The following is a 23,947-nucleotide window of genomic DNA, read 5'->3' as shown; positions in this document are numbered from 1 at the left end:
TTATTTTCCGATTTATATGAAAAAACTAAATATGCATGAGAATTAAATTTGGTATGTCCATATATCGAAGCATCCAAAAATAAAAATTATGATAGATCTATTACCAGGTAATTAATTAATTTACTTAAATAAACTAAATGCAACAAGGCATAATATTCAAAAGTTTTAAGATTCTATATAATATTGGTGTAGATACACAAGAGATAACTCTTAAAGAACAACTATGATAGTAGTGTGAAAGGCATCATTTCGTCAGTATCTCATATTGTGCTCTCTTCCTTCAAAATGAGTTGCCCGTGTATTGCACCACCACGAATAAGTAACGTTTCACTAATAGAGAAGACTGTTGTTATTTGTCTTACTACCACCCACCGATGAAAAGCCAACTAGCTTTGAAACGGTGCCATCTGGGTGATGGTACTCACTGAGAATAACTAACAATAGTCTTCTCTATTAGTGAAGCGTTACTTATTCGAGGTAGTGCAATACATAAGCAACTCGTTGTGAAGGAACAGCACAATATGAGATACAGAAGAAATGATGCCTTTCACGCTACTATCATAGTTGTTCTTTAAGAGTTATCTATGGTGTATCTACACCGATATTATATTTATTAATTAATTTCTGTATCCCTTTATTGCATGCATGCAGCATTGCAATATATTATTTTTCCATCCGTTTGGTATGTGTCTTTAGACTCTTCTACAAAAGAAATCCGTTTTCTAAAAAGCTCAATTTTGCTCGATTTTGGCTTCATTTCGCCAACAGCTGAGGTTTCTACTGTATAAAATAAGTTGAACGAATAATTCATTGAACTCGGTATAAGGCAAAACTACTGTAAAGTTTTAAATTATAGCTAAATTGACACTACGGTGTGGTTGTGACTAAAGAGCCAACAAAATAACTTTGGGATTTAGCCACTCTTGCCTGCCAACGCTGGAATGTGAAATGATTAAATGTAAATTCCCACGGTTTTTTAGAAATATATTTTAAATCAATTTTATAAATAATGTGTTGATTATCGTAAGACAAAATATGAAAGTTTTATGTTAACAAGTATAAAATATGCTATTAAATATGATATTTCATATATTTTTTTAAAATTATGACCTAATATGATGAAATATGAAATTAGAAACACGCTTATTTACGATCCTAAGACCACGTAACATGGACACACTAAGTGTCCATGTTACATGGTCTTTAATATACTATTAAATATGATATTTCATATATTTTTTTTAAATTATGACCAATATGATGAAATAAGAAACACGCTTATTTACGATCCTCAGACCAGGTAACATGGACACACTAAGTTTCATGCCTTTATGTAAATGGAAAATGAATATGATAATACATAAAAATCCAAACCCTATTTATTACCAATTATTTTAGCTTCAAATATCCATCTAGCTAATTTTTTTTTTTTGCTTCTCCCATTCTTTCTACATTCATGTACCATCTTAAGTTTTTCTTTATTTACCTCAGATTAGATAATTGTTACCTAATTAAAGAATTTTTCCTATTTCTTCATTTATGACATGGTCCGCTAACCGGCCTCCGTAGCCGAGTGGGCAGGAGCAGGAGCGAGAGTGCAGTAGCACACGCTCTTTGAGTAGACCGGGGTTCAAGCCCCTGACTGCTGAATACGGTCAATCTGCCAACCCGCACTGGACCAGCGTGGCAGATTATGGTCCATTTCCCTCAGCATGAATTGTTGAGGAGGCTTCCATCCTGCAGTGGGTTGATAATGGCTGCACTTTACTTTACTTTTTTACTCGCTATTCCTTCTGTCTGTTAGTTCAATTTATTTTTCTTAAACTCTCATTTCTGAATATTCTAATTTTTAATCAATCCCATTATTTGTTACCTAGGCCTCAGCTCCATAGGTTAAAATAGGATAAATGGATAATTGTGTCTCGGGCTAATTTCTATCTAGCTTCAAATGAACTTGATTAATTGACTTCCTGTTTTACCTATTATACAGAACAGACCAGCAAATCAGAATGTCTTATAATGGGAATTTTTATATCCAAATAGTAATTGGAATTTATTGGTCACTCACACAGTAGCAGGACTTATAGATTTACTAGATAACTGTTTTCTACAGCAGCATATTACAGAGGCAACAAGAGAAAGCAATACTCTTGATCTGATTATCAGCAGTGACTGTTCAAGCATTAACTATCTCCAGATAAAGAAACTAGGTGGCAGTGATCATAATATATTGATGTCAGATTTACTTGAAGATATAACTGTCAATGGTAAAGGAAAGGGATTTTGATTTTGTAAAGGTGTTAACAATAGTCTTAGATAGATTTTAAATTTTATTCAGTGTGACAAACTGGTAATGTTACCAACTTTGATTCTAAATGGAAAGCATTCAGGGAAGTAATTACAGAAGCTACTAAGCTAGTTATACCAAGGGATATATAGTGTTGAAGGTTTAGTCCTTAAATGAATGTCAGATGAAGTGCTGAGATTAGTACAGAGAAAAAAATGGATGGTATGTTTAAAAATAACCAGGGAACACAGAAACCTACAATAAGTACAAACTGGTCTGCAGCCAAGTAACTAAGGGCTTTAGGCAATATAAGGAAGATTATGAAAAGTCTTTGGCTAAGGATGCAAAGGAAAAGAAATATAGTAAAAGAATTCTTTGCTTATGTTAACACAAGGAGGAAAGGAATGCACCACATTGGCCCACTAGATAGAAATGGTATCAACTATCGATGATTCTGTACAGGTTACTGGCAAATTAAATAAATATTTTGCATCTACATTCACCTCCAAGGAAGATTTTAAGAATGGGAATACCATAAGAATGCTAAGTTATAACTGGGAGCTAAATGATTTTGTGATAACTGTGAAGAAAGAGAGGAGGAGAAACTGTTGAAGCTAAAAGTAAATAAGATACAGTCAGTCCTTGTATAACACGGTAGTTGTTATAGTAGTATTGGAGGCATGTGATGCAAGAAAGCAAGCATATGAGCTTATGTAGCATCAGCACAAAAAAAAAAAAAAATTTCACACATCCATTCCCTCTAAAAGTTTGTCCAGTTCCTCCTTGAATTTATTTAAGCTATTAACTTCTACAACAAAAGATGGAAGTTTGCTCCAGCAACAATTAACCACCCGCTGGCTAAAAGCAAATTTTGGCACATCTATTCCACAACTGTCTTTCCTCAATTTGAATTTATGCCCCCTCAGGTTCATAATCTGAGCAAGTGGAAGAATCCCACCAGAATATTCAAGGCCTTATACCCCTCAATCAGATCACCTCCAAGGTGCCTAGTTTCCAGCAGCTGCAATTTGCAGAACTTAAGCCTTCCTTGATGAGAGGACCCCTTCGTTCCCCTCACCAATCTTGTTGCCCTTCTCTGTACATGCTCAAGCAACTCAACATCCTTCCTAAAATGAGGCCGCCACACCTGTACCAGCAGTACTCAAGGCATGGCTTGACCATTGCCTTATACAAAGGGATAACACCTCCTTTTCCCTACTAGCAAAATTCCTGTATATCATTGACAATACCCCATGACGTGCTCTGGCAGCCTGTCTGCATTGCTCAGAAAACTTCATATCTGACTGAACAATTACCTCCAGATCTTTTTCATTTTCTACCACCCTAAGTGTAGTACCACACAGTTAATATATTTCTCTGGGATTACTTCTACCGATATGCAGTACTTTGCATTTGTCAATGTTAAACTTCAGTTCCCACTTCTCAGCCCATCTGCCCAAATTTTCTAGATCCTGTTGCAGCAGCATATTGCCATTACTGTTATTAACAACCCTGCCAACCTCTGTATCATCTGCAAACTTTGACATTAAGTTGGATATTCCTTTATCAGTATCACTGATATTTATACAAAACAACAATGGGGACAACACCAAACCCTGCTTGACACCACTAATAACATTAGCCCACAAAGAGCAGCATCCATTGATTATGTTCCTAGAGACTTTGCACAATATAAATAACAGGCTTACGGGAAAAATAGGGTTAGGTGCCAACCACTCAAGATTGAACACACATTCATAACCAAAACATTACCAAACACAATTAATAATCGTAATAAAATACTAATGTATTTTATTATGATTATTACCTAATAAAATATTGCTAATACTTCTGCTTTTATCATATGCAAACTTGTTCTTGGTCTCTTCTTTGTTTGATCTTCTATCCAAACAGATAACAGACGTCCCATCTCTTCCAATTCTTTATGTCTTGATCTAATGGATTTTGTTATACTTTGAGTAGTTCTTGCTATAAAAACTGCTTTGATTTTCTCTGCATTCTTTCTAATTGTTCTCAACTCATTTAGCATGCACAATATCACGTTCTTTCATTCTGCTCAAAGCATTTCACAATTTCGTATTGTTTTAAAATATTTTCTTTTTCTCTCTGGATCTGCAGTATCTTCACCAGCATGCTTCCTTTTCACACTTTTTTAAAGTATAATGAAGTATAAAGTAAAATGAAGCACAACTGCACAAAAATGAAGAGGCATGCTTGATATGCACAAATAAAACAGTGTGTATAGAGCAACTGAGTAAACAATGCAGTAAGTGTTGCATTCAGCTAGGGTGATTCTGCCGCATTCGACTGCCATTTCTTGTAAATGCAAAGCCGAATCGTGCACAAGCAAATTCAGCTCGTGTTATTTGCAACATCGTATCCTTATTTATAAATCATGTATGATTGAATTCGTGCAGTGCATACATGTGTTATACGAGGGCTGACTGTATATGGGGGCTGATGGACATATCCAATTATATTAAAAGAAGTGTAAGAGTACATGTTTACTTAAAAAAAAAAAAACCTAATGACATTGAGGTGTAGTATGAAATATAGTATTGCATTAAAAAATACATTAAAATTTAAAATACATATTAATGTTTATTAGAAATAATTCACAGAAACAGTAAAAATTGTAAATTTTAATATTACTGAATTAGAAATAATTGTTGTAAAATAAGGGTGAGCTTGAGAAATGTACTAAGGGGAAATGAAGAAAATTCCATATGGAAAGTGAACTTTTACCTGTGTTGTTTAAGTGGTTTAAAACAAAAGGGGTATAAATAGCTTAAGCTCAAGTAATGAGTAAAAACAATATAACTTGGGAGAGGTGATCACTTGATGCAAACGCATATGGAATGTTTACACTTAAACATCATATCAGGCAAGTGTTTAGACAAAAGGGGTCTAAACACTTGTCTGATATTAACAGGAAATTAAACTGATGCAATCAGTAATGAAGACAACAGTGGTGATCATCGCCTGATAAATCTACCCTAGTTGAGGTGTAGTGTTTTTGCTGGGGACAAAGAAAATGGAGGGACAACACCTTTTATATACATATATGAAATTTTGGTGGGACAAAAAGGCAGAGCAGGCAGCAGTGGTAGCAGCAAGAAGCAAGTGGAAAAAAATTTTTTGACGGGAAATGAAGGTTGTGCAAGGTAAATATGTGGCAGAAATTTTAGTGTGGTGGTCGGCTATCAGTTGATTTTGATCAGATATCCAAGACAAAAAAAAACATGACATAATTCTAAAAAATTAATTTGATAAAGATTAATTCAATTCTGCCTTGATTAAACCAAGTACCACAGCCTTGTAATAAGTAATAAGTTTCAGAAATATTTACAAAGTTTAATAACAGAGAGAAATAAAATAATCCACATTGAAAGATATATGAATGTCTTCAAAGTAGAGAAAGATTGTCTGATGATTTTCTTTTAGCCTGCAAGTCATTAATAGCTGGAACAAGTTGCCCTCGCAGGTAGTTGAGGCTGACAGTTTGAATAAATTCAAAGGTAAACTGGATACTTATCTGTGTGAGGAGGAAAGAACAATTTGTGTTTTCTTATCTACTTGGTTTTTTTTTTTTTTTTTTCCAGTGCAGCAAAAACCTGTGGCTTCCTTGCACTATATGGCAAATACTATTACTATTACAGGTACCGGACCATTTATCCGGCTTTTTTTTTTACAATGTGCAGGTGCGAATAGCGAGCGTGAATCATAGCAATCAATCGCACATCAGTTTCAGTATGACAGCTGCTGTGTACACTTGCCCCTCTACATATATGTGATTATTATAATTTTCATTTAATCCCATGTCTAAAAGGAAACATTTTGTGCTCAGTATATCAAAGAAAGTAGTTACTTATGAGACTCGATAAAGGTGCTTCAGTGTGGCAACTCATTTGAGTGAGGAGTATGGTGTTGGTACATCTACTATCTATAATATCAAGAAACAGAAGGAACAGATACTTAAATTCTATGGTGACAGTGATGTGCCTAAATTAATAGACAAGCAAAAAACTTTACACCAGTCAAAGAGTGTAGACATGGACAGAGTGTTGCTTGAGGCGCAATGGCCTGAGCAGCCCTTGCACCAAAAATAATAATAACAACAAGTGTTGCTTGAATGGATTAGGCAGCATCAGAGTGAAAAGTTTCCACTTGATCATTCCATTATAATGGCCCAAGCTAAACTTTTTCACAAGGAATTAAATTTGACAACTCCATGTGAATATTCATCTGGGTGGTTCAACAGATTTAAACAAAGGCACAGCATTCACAAGCTGAAGGTTTGTGGAGAAAATGCTTCTGCAGACCACGATGCTGCAGAGGTGTATTTAGATGAATTGTCAAGTTGGTTTCTGATGAGGGACTGTCAGCTGAACAGGTGTACAATGCAGATGAAACTTCTTTATTCTGGCATTACATACCAAGGAAATTGCATATAACACCAGTTGAGTCAGCACCAGCAGAGTATAAGATTCCAGGGAACGACTTACGATTCTTGCATGTTCCAAAGCAGCCGGTACCCACAAGCACAAATTACTCACTGTTGGGAAAAGTCAGAATCCTAGGGCATTTAAGGGAGTCAGGGTGTTTCCTGTGATTTATAAGGCAAATAAGTGAGCTTGGATTACAACACAGATTTTTATTGATTGGTTTCTAAAGATGCACTTTGGAGTGCAGCAAAGTCCTGGGACAATGTACCCAAGGATACTTTGATAAACGGCTGGCATAAACTATGGCTGGTCATCTAACTTATTTCTTGACAGTGATGATGAACCTGATTTTTGTGGTTTTTGTATGTCTGGTGATGAAGAAATAGTGAAGAATTTATTGGAATAAGCAAAAGGTTTGTCATGTGAAGTAGTCAAGTCACTTGATGAAGGGGCTATACAAGAGTGTATAAACATTTATGGTGATGCCCAGTTGTGCTCTAACTCACTGATAGTGAAATTGTAGATATGGTAATGAATGCTGATAAGAACAAATCAGATGAGAGCGATGATGACGATGGTGATGACAGTGCACTGAAAGAAGAAGGGAAAGTGTCTATAGATAGGTGCATCAGCCTGACTGAGGAATTGATTTGGGGAATGGAGAAAGAGCTTCATCAGTGAACAGCATATAATGTGGATGTATAAAATATAAGAGGTTTTCATTAAAGAAAAACCAAAGTATATGAAACAACAGAATCTGCAGAACATATTTCCAAAGATCAACCAAAAACTTTCAAGTAAAGTTCAGCCTGAGCCTCCAATACCTGTGCTTCTTCTCTTCCTGTACCTGTCACCCCAGATGTTGAATTGTCTTCAGATGAAGGTTAGTGGATTAATATTGATTAAACAGACCCTGCTTCAGAAGTGTATTAATTTGTATCTGTTAAATACAATTTCTTTCTTTACTTTTCATTGTTTATTTTATATTTTAAGTATATATTAAGCCTTGGTCCAGAAAACCGGAAAATTCAGAAATCCGGGTCACCTCCGGTCCCAAGCTTGCGGAATAAATGGTCTGGTACCTGTACTATGTCAGGGAAGGCAGTTGCAGAAAATTTCGCCAGCCAGGGAGACGATGAAGAAATAGTTTAGGGCCTATAAGACTGCCCGGCCGGCTTAAGAAAAAAAGCATCACAGCAGTCTTGAGAAAGAGTAAAAGCTAAAGTAAGTCTGTTCCAATTTTATTTCAAACACCAGACACCTTATATTCAACACATTAAGAAACATTAGAACAAGAGGACATTAAAATTACATTTACAAATGACACATTTAACCACATACCTGAAATTTTGCAGGTATAAGTTTAATTAAGAATTATAAAAGAGAAAGGGGACTATAAGTTTAAGGCTAAAACTATACTTGTTTATGTGTTGAAGTTTAGGAAGCTTAGCCAACTATTATTTATAATGGTATAGCACATTAATTATTTCTAAATAACCGCGAATAAAAATTGATGATACAAGTACTATGATAGGTATTCCTAATATTTATATGTGCATATAAATATAATTATGTATACAAAAAAAGTAAAGATAGTAGATTTTGAGTGAAATAGCTAATAAGAAAACTGCAGAAATATGCAGGACTTACGAGATTAGGACTGTCAGGAAAAATTTCTTTTACAGTTAATAGATGAATTTTGATGAGATATATTGTTCAATGGAGAGAGAGAATAATATGTGACAACTAAGGTGAATTGTAAAGAGAGAGATATTTGAATAGAAGTGTGGTATAATTTACATATATACTAGATACATATATAAGTTATTTACATATATAAGTTATATATACTAGATATATGTATATATTCTATTCATTAATATTTATATATTAATATTGTTTTTATTAAATTTGTTGTCAATGTGGTGTGTTGTTGATCTTTCAATATTCTGCTAACTAGCCATTTCACACACACACCCTAGAGCCTGGAGTTGTGAGAAGTAGACAGTCAGAATTGTGTTTTATGTTCACCTGTGGCTTCAATAGGATGCACAGGGAAATTAAGACATTATTGGCTTTATCTTGATAGCACTTCCGTAGCCAGGTGGGCAGGAGCAGCAGTGCGTAGCACACGCTTCTTGATTAGACCGGGGTTCGAGCCTGTGATCACCAAATACGGAGGATGCGGAAAGGTCAGGGAATGACCACAGCATATCCCCAGAGCAATATGGCCTTAATTGCTAATGCTCCTAAAAACCAAATAACAAACAACAACAAGCTTTATCTTGACATTAAATATAAAATAAATGTGTGACCACAGAATCGGCAAAAGAGGTAAAGCAAACCTTTAGAGAGACAATTATGGTGCATTCTTGGATTCAGGGGAAGTCCCTTTCAACTGGGAATGTGCATATATCTCTCCTATTCACAAAGGGGGAATGAAAGGGCAGAGTGAGTAATTGCAGACCTGCAAGCTTATCTTCTGTTACAGAGAAAATAATTGAGTCAGTGGTTAAAGACACACTGCATAATAATTTGACAGGAATGCAGTTATCTATGCAAATTGTAGCATGGATTTGTTAAAGAGAGATCTTGTCTCACCAATCTGGTTAGGAAAAAAAAAAAAAAAAAAAAAACTATGATGCAATAAAAAAAGAAATGGAAAAAATAATGCTGTCATTACTTTGAATTTAATAAAGCTTTTGATGCTGTTCCAAATGAAAGACTGCTGTACAAATTGGAGCAGTGTGGTATTAGGAGCAAATTACTTATATGGATAAAGGGATAGTCAAGTGGCAGAAGATAAAGGGTGGTTATAAATGTGCAGTGAACTTCTTGGACTAATGTTACTAGTGGAGTCCCTCAGGGGTCAGTGCATGACCCCTTACTGTTTATATTTATTAATGATAATAATGAAGGCATATCAAGCTTAATGTCTAAGTTTGTAGACAGGATTGCCTTGATTCCTGTCAAGGAATCAAGGCAATTACTGCAACAAGAGCTAGAAAATTAGTCATGTGGGCTGAGAAATAGCAATTAAGTTTAACATTGATAAAAGCAAGACACTGCATATTGGCAGCAGTAAGCCCAGAATAATATACCAAATGGGATGTTACCAACTGGTATATTATTCTATTAATATGTTATTTCATTTGCCACTTGTGATACCACATTCAAGATGGTGGAGAATGAAAAAGATCTAGGGATAACTGTCTGATGTGAAATTCTCTGAGCAGTGCAAACAGGCTGCTAAGACAGTTCACAGGGTTCTGTCAATAATATACAGGAATTCTGCCAAGAGCAACAAGGATATGATTATCCTGTTGCATAAGGCAATGGTTAGGCAGCATCTTGCATACTGAATACGGGTCTGGAAACCTCATTTTAAGAAGGATGTGGGCTGCTAGAATGGGTTCAAAGAGGAATACCTGCATTAATCACTGACACAGTGAGGTACTCTTACCATGAAAGACTTCAGTTCTGCAAATTGCAGCATTTGGAAATTGGGCCTGTGAGGTGACTTGACTGAAGTGTTTAAGGCTTTAATGAGTTGAGTAAACTAAACGGACAAACACATCAGGGAACATCAACTTAATTTGAAAAAGGATGACATGTGCAAAAATTTTCTTTCAGCCAGAAAGTAAATGAATGTTAGATAAACTTTCATCTGATGTTTTGGAAGTGGGTAATTTAAAATAAATTTAAGGAAGAATTAGACAAATTATTAGAGGGAACAGATGGATAGATGAGGTAGATATTTTTTTTTTAGCTGATGCTCGTTTCCTTGCATCACCTGCCACCACTAATATCATTTAGTTCCACATCTAAATTTCCTTCTTCATTATGTACATCATTAAATTCATAGATATGTACAAAAAATTAACTTGTTTGAATTTTTGGCCATTTCCTGTTGTTGGGTTTTAACTAGTAATGGACATAACTGAATGATTAGCAATTGAGAAATTTGAACAATCGAAATAATCAAATGATGAGCAGTTACTAACTACCATTCATTAGGCACACGGCAAGGATTAGAGGTCTTTGTAAATATGTCACCGAGATTCTTGACATCACAGCTTCCTGTAAGCAGAGCATACTGATCAAAAAAGAATGCTCGCTAGTCTTTCAGAAGAAAAGACCACGGTGCTTATAGATTAATGGGGTGGTGTGGCTTACGGGATATAAATATCATCAGTTCATTCTTTACTGGCTCGATGAATGAAGAATATTATATGCCAGATCAGTTAATGACACAATAAATTAGGAGACAAACCAAGCTGGCTAATGTATAAAAGTATAATGTCACACTATGCATCCTTGGTTCACCACTGGTTAGATGAAAAGTTTAGGACAAGGAACTTAGAGGGCGAAGGAGCAAGTGCTATAATTTCCAGATTTAAATCCACTAGACTTTGCTTTCTACGGCTATGCAAACTCAAGTTTACAGAAGAAAAACTAGGAATACTGGTGTCATCTCTACCATTGAATTGAAGAAAAGTGCAAATCCATCAATGCAGATACGCTAAGAAGAATTCGAATGTTTTGTTTTCCCATTTCAAACATGAATAAATATATACAGTACATAGTAGACATTTTGAACATATATTGCAAATAAAGTTTTAAAAAAAAACATCTTACCATTAGTTTGACTTTTCAAACAACTTGTAGATTATGACATTGTCAAAAGTATATGAAAAGTCTAGCACTCATCAACCAAAAGGGCTACTACAAAATTTATATAAGAGATTCATTAAAAATATAAGGTACTATATATGATAAGTGAAGTTTTATATATAAATTTAAAATAAATAATTAAAATATGATAAAAACACCATAACTTTTAACAATGATGTGTTAGTTTTATCAAAATGTATAATATCCAATACTTGCAAGCCCCATAATGGGGACATCTCAAGTACTGCATACAATTGTGGAAGCCTCATTTCAGGAAGAATGTAGAAATGTTGGAATGGGGGCAGAGAAGAGCAACAAAATTAATCAGAGACATAAGAAGAGTATTCTTACTAAGGAAGACTTAGGTTCTGCATATTGCATCACCAGGAAACTAGGTGCTTGTGAGGAAACCTGTCTAAGACTTTCAATATATTGAGTAAACTAAATTCTATTGGCATCCTTTCTCTTTCTCAGAAAATTCACACAAGAGCTATAAATTTAAACCGAAAAAGGATGGTTGCAGGACAGATATGTGAAAATTTATTTTCAGCCAAAGAGTAATTGCCTGAAGGAGTAAGCATATTATTTAAGGTTATGTACAGATGAGGTGAGTAGGGTTTTTTTTGGCCGATGCTGTATAAGCTTTCTTCATTACACTATTTGCTACTACTGATTACTAATACTAATATAGAACTACCAAGCATGCGGAGAAACGGGATCAACCATCATATTTTAAGTATTTTAAATTTACAGCAGTCACTTCATTTACTATATATACCATACCTTATAATATTTTATTTAATCTCATGTTAGCTTTTTTGATCAGTGAGTGTTTTAGATTTTTCATATATCCTATGATGACCTCCAAGGGTTTTCCTGACATTGAGATATATAATATTTATCCCCTTAATTTTAGAACAACTAAGTATTATTTAACATGCATTATGCTATTATAGTGTATTTCCACAAATACAATATATTACTGGCATCAATGGATCAAACTGATCAGTTAGACTACAAACCTTCTGTGCTAACATTACAGATAATGACTCCTCTCTTTGTCGAAGTTGAGCACGAAGTTTCAGTAGCAACTCTTCCATAGCTTGCCGCTCCATCTGCCAGTCCTCTTGGGCCAATTCTAAATGTTCAATTTCACGTTCATATACTTCTATTTGTTGTTGAAGCGATCTTACTTTATCGTCAAGTTCCTTATTGCGTGTTGACAGTTCAGATACTGAAGATGCCAGTGATTCAATATCAAAATCTTCATTGTGACTGAATGACTGCTAAAGTGAGCAAAAAATATAATCAATAAGGAAAGAATGCTTAAAATTTTGCAAAGTTATGAAACATTATTTTGAGTCCTTCAAATGTTTTATTTTGATTACTCTTTAAAATTTACTTCTGCAGGTTTGTTGAAAAAAATACAACAGATCATTAACTAAATATTTTTGTTTGATGCACAGTGTAAATCTCATAAGTATACACAGAATTTTTGGGTATTTATGAATATATATGTATACAATACACTAGTGAAAACATCAGAACGTCACAAACCACTGATTATCATTCATTCATAAATGATACGGCATGTAGAGAAATGGATTTCTCAAACATAATATCCATCACATAATAGAATTAAGTTGTTTATTAAGACAAATACTTCAGAAGTTAAGGTGCTAGTATATCACATCTGCAAACTGTATATATTACCACAGCCCAAAGTAAATGTTTTGTAGAGAATTACCTCATTCTATGACAAAAATTGACTCCTCTGACCTTTGTGGAACAGTCAAAATGTAACCAAGTCATTAAAGCCAGAACCATTAGGTGGCAGTAATCAAAATATATTAATGTGGGATCTATAAATGATAATGGAAAGGGCTTTAGTATAAAGATGACTACAATGATCTCAGACAGTTTTTAAATTATATTCAGTGGGACTAAATGATGATGTTACCAAAAACAAATTATAAATAGGAGGCATTCAGGGAAGTAATCATAGAAACTACCAAGATTTTTACACCAACAAAGAGCTATATATTATTCAAGGTTTAGATCTAAATGGATGTCAGATTAACTGATGAGACTAGTGGCAAAGAAATATACTTACTCCATTAACACGGGCACCTAGATTAAGTACAAACTAGTCTGCAATCAGATCACTAAGAGGGTTAGGCAAGCTAAGGCAGTATGAAAAGTCCTTGGGTAAGAATGCAAAGAATTCTTTGTTTATGTTTAACAGTAGAAGAGAAGGGATGAACAACATTGGCCCACTAGATATGAATAGCATGATCCCTTAGGTTTATGACAACCCAAATAAATATTCTGCATCTACATTTCTGTTTACTTTTGATGAAACTAAAAGTAAACAAGGTACCAGGGCTGATAAGATCCATCTACTTATATTAAAAGAAGCAGGAAAAAATGGTAATCAAACCTATGACCATAATTATGAGAACATCCTTGGATTCAGGGGAAGTTTCTATACGTCTGAGGTATGTAAATGCCTCTCCTATTCACAAAGGGGATCAAAGGGCAACATGAGCAATTATAGGCCTGTAAGCTTAACTTTTGTTCCAAGGAAAATAATGGAGTCAGTGATTAAAGAAGTACAAGAGGGTCACCTTAACAAGAATGGAATTATATGGAAATCATTGTCTAAGTTTGCAGATGATACAAAGGCTAGCAGGGTGTTTAATGACAGGTATCAAAGGCATACTGTAGAAGGAGAACCTAGAAAAATTAAGCAGATGGACTAAAAAGTGGCAACTTAGGTTTAACACTGAAAAATGCAAAGTACTGCATATAGTCAGTAATCTCAGAATAACACACCAATTAAGTGGTACTACACTCAAGGAGTGTGAAGAACAAAAGAGACCTAGGGGTAATCCCCCTTCCATAAGCAGCTCTCATGGAAGGGGGATTCTGTCGATATACAAGAACTTTATCAGTGATGAAAGGGAAGAAAATGAGTTAATTCTGTACAGAAAATAGAGTCAAAGTACTTCAGCATCATGATACGAGTACTCCACAATAATTACACACAAATTTACTGCTCTAAAAATTAATTAAAAATTGTACTAGTACAACCTCACTCATTCTGTATGTAGCAATGAGCAATAAGTAGTAATGCACTAAGTAGTAGCACTAAGTTAATGCACTAAGTAGTAGCAAACTAGGTTTGCTACTACTTAGTGCATTAATCTCATACAGTCTGACCAATACTGGAAAAGTCTGAAAAAAAATGCTTGCTTCCATTTCCTCTGTGGCTATATTAGATATGATGAATAGAAGTCATTGAATATGATGGTACTCCAAGCCAAGCAGAAACTCCAGGCTGAACAAATATTTTCAACAGACAACATTTTGTCACTCAGTTTAGCATCCTTATTGAAAAGCTCCCTAGTACAAAGTACAGCATTAATATTAGTATTGGAAGACAATGCAAGAAAGCAAGCTTATGCAGCATATTAGGGAAGGATGGAGGTGAAGATGGAAACTACATCAAATGACAACATGATATCCTGACAACAAAATTTTTAAAAACAATAAATTCTGTACTAATGCACATAGTATACCACACATTGCCAACTAAAGGTGCAAAAAAAGTTATAAACAGACTTAGAGAGTGTAAATGGTGGTGCAACAACTGGCCAAAATCACCTGAAAAAAATACAAAATTTGTGAATTTTTGGCATTCTGTAAAATTGCAGTAAATAGCAAACTAATGAATGCGCAAATTCTTTGGTGCAGAGTTTTGCTATTTCATTTCAATAACCAAGAGTATACCAATTTGCTAATTTCAGTCTCTAGCTTCTTCAGTATTTTCATGGGAAAAATATCAACAGGTTCATACACCTGTTGATATCTTTCCTCTACTGTACAAAAATAGTAGATTATGAAGACAATTTCTTTATTGCTTCTTTTTTTTGTCTTCATAATCTACTATTTTCACAGTTTATTTCTACTAGCTGTAGTGAGTGCTAGTTGCTTTGTATTGATCACACTATCATCTATAATAAAATTATTTTTCTGTTATTTACTTTACCTCTCTCTTTCTCTATTTGGTGGCAGCCTGGAAACCCTAATGCTACTGCATTAGGGCTTCCGTGATGCAGGTTTATTGCTTCAGCAGGCTGGCATTTTGTCAGTGTTGTCTGTGTGGATAATTTGTATTAATGTTTGAAATGCAGTAATTTCTGTGAACACTGTATCCAGGGGTCTCCAACAAGACTGAACACAATGGCCATCTTTTATCTGTTTTCTATTTTCATTTGTTTCATTTCATATTCTTTTGTGGTTGTTTATCATATCCTATTTGTGATATTTCATATTTTCTGGCATCAGCACTATCAGGTGAGAATCTGCCTAAATTATTTATTTATTGGTTCGTACTCTCGTGCTATATTTGCCTTTTATTTAATATCTTTAAAATTTTTATATGCATATTCCTTCCACTTTACCTTTTTTCTCTTTTTTGCTCTTACTTCTGTCTTTAGTAGTAGTAGTAGCATGTGATGCAAGAAAGCAAATGTATGAGGTTATGCAGCATCAGCCAAAAAAAAAAAAAATCACACCATTTCCTCCAATTGCCTGTCCAGTTCCTCCTTAAATTTATTTACCCTATCAACTTTTTTTTTTTTTTTTTTTTTTTATGAGAACCCCAAACACGAGAGGTATTATAACCTATAGTACTTAGTACCGTGCTTGGGTTGGAGGTTGAGAAGACGAAAAAAGATATTTGTTGATATTGGACTTGAACTTCTGTAGATTGTAATTTTCAGGAAATACGTATGAAGGAAGGTAGTTCCAGAAAACGGCAGTTGAATGAATAAATGAGGAAGATGAAAAGTTGGTTCTGTGGGTTTGAAGTTGGACAGTAAATGGATGTTGGCTGGTGGCGGCACGTGTTCGGACTGTTTTGAAAGTGAGAGCGGGAATTATAGAAGCCAATTCAGAAGAACAGTGCCCATGGAAGTATCTGTAGAAGAGGCATGCAGCAGAAACAGTGCGTCTATGAGAAAGCGAGTGGAGAGACTCTGTTAGAGATGAATCATTAATTAACCTAACTGCCCTCTTCTGAATGGAATCAAGAAGCCTGAGAGAGGTTTTGGGGGCACCACCCCAGATGTGGGAACAATATTCCATATGGCAGGGCGGATTTGCGATTTATACAGAGTGAGCAGCTGTTTGGGAGAAAAGTAACGCCGAGAGCGAAAGAGAAAACCAAGTTTTTTAGATGCAGAGGAAGCAATATTTGTAATGTGCTTGTGCCAAGAGAGATTAGAAGTCAGGGTAATCCCCAAAAGAGATATATCATTTTGCCTAGAAATCGGAGTGTCACTAAAGATAAGCATAGGAGCAGAAGAATCCTTTTTGCGAGATATAAGACAAGATTGAGTTTTAGAAGGGTTGAAATCAACTAAGTTGTCTTTGCCCCACTGGAGAATTACCTAAAGATCGGCATTTAAGGAATTGGCAGCAGATTTTCGAGAACTTGAAGCTGATTGAGCTGGACAAGGTTTCTCAAAATGGAAAGTTGAATGCAATGTGCTATCATCGGCAAAACTATGGATAGGATTTCCAGTCAATGGAAGAAGGTCATTGATATACAAGAGGAAAAGAGTGGGAGAAAGAACTGAACCTTGGGGGACACCGGCATTAGTGGAGAAGTTAGAAGACAGAGAGCCATCTACCATCACCCTCAGTGAGCGATCAGAGAGAAAACTGGATAACCAATTACAAAAAACAGTTGGCAAACCATAAGATGGAAGCTTGTTTAGAAGACCTTTATGCCAAACACGATCAAAAGCCTTTGAGATGTCAAGAGCAACTACTTGTGTTTCACCGAACCTTTCCATTGAATTAGTCCATAAATGGGTAACATAAGCCAGAATATCACCAGTGGATCGACACTGACGGAATCCATACTGGCGATCGTTGATCAGACGGAAGGTTTCTAGGTAGTTTAAGAGTTGGCGGTTAATTGATTTCTCCATTACTTTAGAAAGAGTAGAAGTAATTGCAATGGGACGATAATTGGATGGGAGGGATTTGTCACCCTTTTTAGGAACTGGCTGGATATGAGCAAATTTCCAAGCAGAAGGAAAAACACCTTTGGAATAAGAAAGTGAAAAAAGGCGGCAAAGAATAGGAGTAAGTTCAGGAGCACAGGTTTTGAGAACAAGTGGAGAAATACCATCAGGACCTGGAGCTTTCTTGGCATCAAGATTCATCAAAATCCTTCTGATATCCTTTTGACGGAAGACCACAGGTGGCATTGAATGGAGCGTGTTAGGAATGGTGGGAGGTGTTTTACCAAGATCATTAATACATGAGCTCGAAGAAAAATGGGATGCTAGCAGGTCAGCTTTATCCTTGGCTGAAATGACAATAGAACCATCTGGTTTGGACAGAGGTGGGAGCAGAGATGGGCAAAAGTTGCGGCCAATAGCTTTGGCAAGAGACCAGAATGCTCGGCTACCATTAGGGCAAGAAGCAAGTTTTCTGCTCTTAGCCTGTTCAAACTCTAGTTTGGACTGATTAATAACTGCTTTACAATTGTTGCGAGCTTTGGTGTAGGCAGAAAATGAAACTGAAGAATTAGAAACAAGCCAATTACGATATGCAACGTTCTTCTCTTGGACAGCCTTAGCACATTTATTGGAAAACCAAGGTTTAGATAAAGGACGAGATTTTAAAGTGGAGTGTGGGATAAAGGATTCCATTCCTGCAAGAATAATTTCACTGACACGATCTGAGCAAACGTTGACATCAGAAGTTTTGAAACAGTAATCAGACCAAGGAAAAGAAGAAAAGAAGTCTCGCAGGTCACCCCATTTTGCATTCTTGTAATGCCAAACAATACGAGGTTGGGAATAGCCTTGAGATAAAGGTTCCATTGGAGAAGAGACAATCACCAAGTTGTGATCTGAAGTGCCTAAAAGACCTCTCACTTCAACCTTGTACTTAGAAGGGTTGTTTGTGAGAAAAAGATCAAGCGTATTGACTGTATGATTAGGATTGTCCAGTATTCTTGTAGGTAAATGAACAATCTGTGCTAGGTCATTAGTAATTGCAAAAGCCTCAGCATCTCGACCTGCTGGGTCGGTGTGACTAGAAAACGGAAGCCAGCTGGAGTTGTGAACGTTAAAATCACCAAGGAAAATTACCTCACTGTTAGGAAAGTTGGACTGGAGAAAGTCAAGTTGCAAAGAGAGGAAGTCAAAGAGCTCCAAGTGATTAGTGGAGTTGGGAGAACGGTAGAGACAACAGATGAATTTTACACAATGAGGTAGAGAGATTTTAAGCCAGAGAAGATCAAAGAGAGGAGATTCCAAATTGCCAAGTCTCTGACAGGGAATATCAGAACGGACATATGCACAAGTACCACCTTTGAGGCGAAAGGAATCATACAGCAAATAATTTGGACATCTGAGATGAGCAGTAGTTGAATCAACTGATAACTGAGATTCAGTCAGAAAAAGTACATGGGGTTTGGAAGACTGCAAGTGGAAATGGACATCGTTGAGATTAGAATTGAGACCACGTATATTTGTGAAATGAATTAGGAAGTCCTTGGGAGGTTTAGATCTTTTCGCAGATAAGCTTGCTCTATTATTTTGACAATTCATGGTGTATTCAATAGTAAGAAAAAGTGGGTGGGACATGCTGTATGAAGTAATGAAATTTTTGGATATGGCGTACATGTGGTAAGAATATACCCAGATCCTTGACATAACGTGGCCTTGACAATGCTCCCCGCATACACACTACTCGGACTCCCTCCAGTCACTATCTGGCAGAGTAGAGGTAGCAAGATTATACACTAGCTGATCCGGAAGCTTCCTAGAGAGTTACCAATAGGTTCAGTCCGGTGTACTAACTAGCGGCCGGCCTGCGAACACCGTTTTAGAGCTGTACCCTCGAAATGTAAGGAATATTGGATCTCGCCATGACATTCATCATAACCTCAAAAATCATCAATCATACTGCATGATGGAAAAGATAGGGAAGGGTTGGCCGGAACTTAGCTCTAGAGACTAAACATGGGTTCCACCACTTCAAGCCTCCAATAAGCAAAGTGGTGGTATTTCACCGGTTGATGAGAGTCATCTACCACCTAGTACTGCCTGGTAACATAGAGGGGCGGCGTTCCTCCATGTGGTGTGGGCGCCACACCTCGACCCCTGCTTACGTTGGTTCACACCTGGGTGGTCACTCACCATGTACTTGTGCATGAAGGTTATACCCAGGATTACTAACAGTCCCACCATCGTGAAGGTGCAAGCAGAGGATTTGGCTGTCATAGACCGTCCGGACTTCGCCGAAATTGGGTCCACTTTGACTTTAGTGTCACCCGAATATGAGTTCCATCAGCGTTTTAGACTCCCAGGTAGCAAGAACAGCTTGTCTGGCATATCTGAGAGAATGTCTGTGACAACCTCAAGGACCTTAAGAACTTCCACAATGACAGATGGAAGTTTGTTCCAGCAATTAACCACCCGCTGTCTAAAGGCAAATTTCCGCACATCTAATCTACATCTGTCTTTTCTTAATTTGAATTTATGCCCCCTTAGGTTCGTAATCTGAACAAGTGGAAGGATCCCATCAGAATTCAGCGTGCTGAACCCATTCAAGGCCTTATACACCTCAATCAGATCACCGCGCAGGTGCCTAGTCTCCAGCCACTGCAATTTGCAGAACTTAAGCCTCTCTTGATAAGAGGATCCCTTCATTCCCCTTACCAATCTTGTTGCCCTTCTCTGTACACGCTCAAGTAAATCTACATCCTTCCTAAAATGAGGCCTCCAGACCTGTACGCAGTACTCAAGGCGTGGCCTGACCATTGCCTTATACAGAGGGACAATCACCTCCTTTTCCCTGCTACCAAAATTCCTATATATCATTGACAAAACCCCATGACCTGCCCTGGCAGCCTGTCTGCATTGCTCAGAAAACTTCATATCTGCCTGCACAATTACTCCCAGGTCTTTTTCATTTTCTACCACCTTAAGTGTAGTACCACACAGTTGGTACGTTTCTCTGGGGTTACTTCTACCCATATGCAGTACTTTGCATTTGTCAAGGTTAAACTTCAGTTGCCACTTCTTAGCCCATCTGCCCAAATTATCTAGATCCTGTTGCAGTAGCACACTGCCATTACTGTCATTAACAACCCTGCCAACCTTTGTATCATCTGCAAACTTCGACACTAAGCCTGATATACCTTCATCAATATCATTGATAAATATACAAAACAACAGTGGACCCAACACCGAACCCTGTGGGACTCCACTAATAACATTAGTCCACGAAGAGCAGCACCCATTGATTACAACCCTCTGTCTTCTCCCACTTAACCATCCTTTTATTCATTGTAGCAACTTACCCTTAATACCATTCTGCTCCAATTTGTACAATAGTCTTCCATGCGCAACAGTGTCAAAAGCTTTCCTGAAATCCAAATATATGATATCAAAATTATTTTTTGCATCCAGTTCCTTTGTAACCACATCATAATATCCTATCAAATTTGTCAGACAAGACTTTCCCTTAACAAACCCATGCTGTGTCTGAATTATTGCTGCAGTCTTGTCTAGATGATCTTGCAATGCATCTTTAACCAGCGACTCCATTATTTTACCCAGAACAGAAGTTAAACTAACTGGTCTGTAATTACCCATGTCACCCTTCGATCCCCCTTTGTGAATTGGGGATACATTTGCACATCTCCAGTCCATGGGGACCTCCCCTGAGTCCAAGGATGCTCTCATAATTATGGCTAAGGGTTTGCTTAGTTGCTTTGCCGCGTCCTTTAATATAACTGGATAGATCCCATCCACCCCAGCTGCTTTTCTTATGTTTAACTTCAACAATTTCTCCTCCACTTTGCTTTCAGTTATTACAAAATCATTAAGTATCCTGCTACAATTTGATAACCTTCTGCCATTTTCAAACCTTAATAATTCCTCATGTGTGAATGTAGATGCAAAATACTCATTCAGTTTGTTTGCTACCTGAGCAGGATCATCAATAGTCGAACCATCGATGTCAAGTGGACCAATCAGATTCATCCCCTTCCTTTTAGAGTTTATATAAGTAAAGAAATCCTTGCTGTTTTTCTTAGCATCTTTAGCCAAGGATTTCTCATAATCTGCCTTCGCCTGCCTAATCTCCTTTGTAACTTGGTTACAGATCAACTTGTAGCTATCATAGGCTTCTGTGTCACGTGTTAATTTGTATGCATCCCATGCATTTTTCTTCTCTATTTATTTATTTGTTTCCTTCAATCTTTTCTGTGCCTTTTCCATTCTATCTCCTTTATTTTCTCAATAAATGCTGTATATGCAGGGTGTCTCAAAAATATTGGTACAAACGTTTAGGGGAGGTAGGTAACATCTAAAGGAATGTGAATCGCATAGGAACCCATAACCAGAAACGTCACCGTAAGTCGGTAGACAGCGCTGTTCATCAGTTCGCGAGAGGGAAAATTTCTGGTTTACTAATTCAAGCAGTAGTCACCGGACAAAGAGCATGCATCGATATACGAACTGTGAGCTGGCACAGACATGCACCTAGCGTATGGATTAGCAGAGGGCAATGGACGAGCCGCTCAACGAATTTATGGAGAACGCTTCCCAGACAGACAGACATGTACCGGACCACTGTTTGTTTGCGTATGTGCATCAAAATTTGTGCGATTATAGGTCATTTCGAGGTAACAGGAGTAGTGCTGGCAGACCACGTTCGACGCAACTCGCCATGGAAGAAAGTGTGTTGAATGCCGTCCAGAATAATCCTACTACCAGCACACGTGCTGTTGCCTCTGCCTTAGGAGTGTCTCGTTGCAGTGTACAGCATTTCTGGCACAACGATTCCTTACACCCCTTTCATATCCAAATGGTTCAGTTACTGCTCCCCCAAGATCATCCTGCACATGGCTTTTGCGCAGTGGTTTCTCCAAGAAAGTGTTCAAGACTTGAATTTTCCAGCCTATGTTTTGGTCACGAATGAGACTTATTTCACTCGGGAAGGCTTATTCAATCAGCACAATGCTCATGTGTGTGTTCACGACAACCCACAGGGTGTGCGCCCCCATGCGGCACAACATCGCTTCACAATAAATGTGTGGGCAGGTATGGTCGGTGACTGCTTAGTCGGCCCGTACTTGTTACCAATTCTGCATGAACTCCACTAAATATCGGATCTTTCTTGAACAAGTTCTACCAGGGTTACTTGACGATGTTCCAGCAAATGTGAGATGCAACATTTGGTTTCAACATGACGGGGTGCCTGCCCATTATGGAAGGTGTGTTTGTGACCATTTTAACAGGCGTTTTGGGCGTCGATGGATTGGCCGTGGTGGACCCGTTGCCTGATCCCCACGCTCACCTGATTTATTGAGCCTTGATTTCTTTCTCTGGGGCCCCTCAAATCTATCGTGTATCAATCGCCTGTGGAGACGGAAATGGATCTCATGGTGAGACTCGTCTGCGCTGCTGCTACTGTCAAAGAAACTCCAGGTGTGTTCGGCCATGTCTGCCAATCCATGCTGCATCGGTGTGACACATGCATCACGTCTCATGGTGGAACCTTCGAGCATCTGTTGTAACATCATGAAATGCATCCATCTCGTACTCCATTGTTAATATTATGTCAACTAAATGCCACTAATTACTGTCTTGTGTCATTTCTGCTTCTTGTGCCTCTGCTACTACTTTCCCGTGACATTTCCGGTTATGGGTTCCTATGCGATTGACATTCCTTTAGATGTTACCTACCTCCCCTAAACGTTTGTACCAATATTTTTGAGACACCCTGTATATATATAATAGATGTAGCAAACTAATTAACATAAAAATAGATAAAAATAAAGAATAAGAAATAAAATTGATAAGGCAAGCATCAGAGGCAGCAAAATAGCTTTGTTTGTTTGTTTGGTTGGTTTTTAGGAGCATTAGCAACTAAGGCCATATTGCTCCGGGATATGCGGTGGTCATTCCTTGACCTTTCCGCATCCTCTGTATTTGGTGGTGACGGGCTCGAACCCCGGTCTAATCAAGAAGCGTGTGCTACGCACTGCTGCTCCTTCCCACCTGGCTACGGAGGCGCCAGCAGCAAAATAGCATAATCATCTGCATGTTGTGTGTTGTATAAAACAGGAAAAATAGGAGTCAGAAACCAACTAAAATACAAAATTAAACTAAATAAACCAAAATAGATTGACCATTATGCCCCATCTCGTCACAGAGGCAAGTCGACAAAAGATCAGTTGATCTTTTGATCGACTCATCTCTGCAACAATTTGTCTAGTGTTCAAAATGCTGTGATTCTCTGACCATTATTGGCCTTGTGATCCTCCGACGAGATGGGGCATAATGGTCAATCTATTTTTGTTCATTTAGTTTAATTCTGTATTGTAGTTGGTTTCTGACTCTGTTAATAGTGATATTTCACGCAATTTGGACCTAGCGCTGTTGGGGGCACTGCTAAATCTTGTTTAATTTGATTCTTT

At 37.2% G+C, this 23,947-nt stretch overlaps 1 protein-coding gene across 1 annotated transcript in view; it reads right to left on the bottom strand.

The window, feature by feature from the left end:
• The window catches only part of LOC150076856 (uncharacterized), a 227,007-nt gene that overhangs the window by 121,639 nt on the left and 81,421 nt on the right, over window positions 1-23,947 (bottom strand). The window contains exon 9 of the mRNA XM_090385702.1: window positions 12,450-12,713. Coding sequence (XP_090241828.1) covers window positions 12,450-12,713 — 264 coding nt within the window. The remainder of the gene's footprint in view (window positions 1-12,449; window positions 12,714-23,947) is intronic.

Source organism: Mastigoproctus giganteus, chromosome 12, assembly GCF_048544385.1.
Source record: "Mastigoproctus giganteus isolate SK-2022 chromosome 12, ASM4854438v1, whole genome shotgun sequence".
NCBI lineage: Eukaryota > Metazoa > Arthropoda > Arachnida > Uropygi > Thelyphonidae > Mastigoproctus > Mastigoproctus giganteus.
The sequence above is the reverse complement of the archived record's forward strand: the minus strand, read 5'-3'. Positions and strand labels throughout refer to the sequence as shown.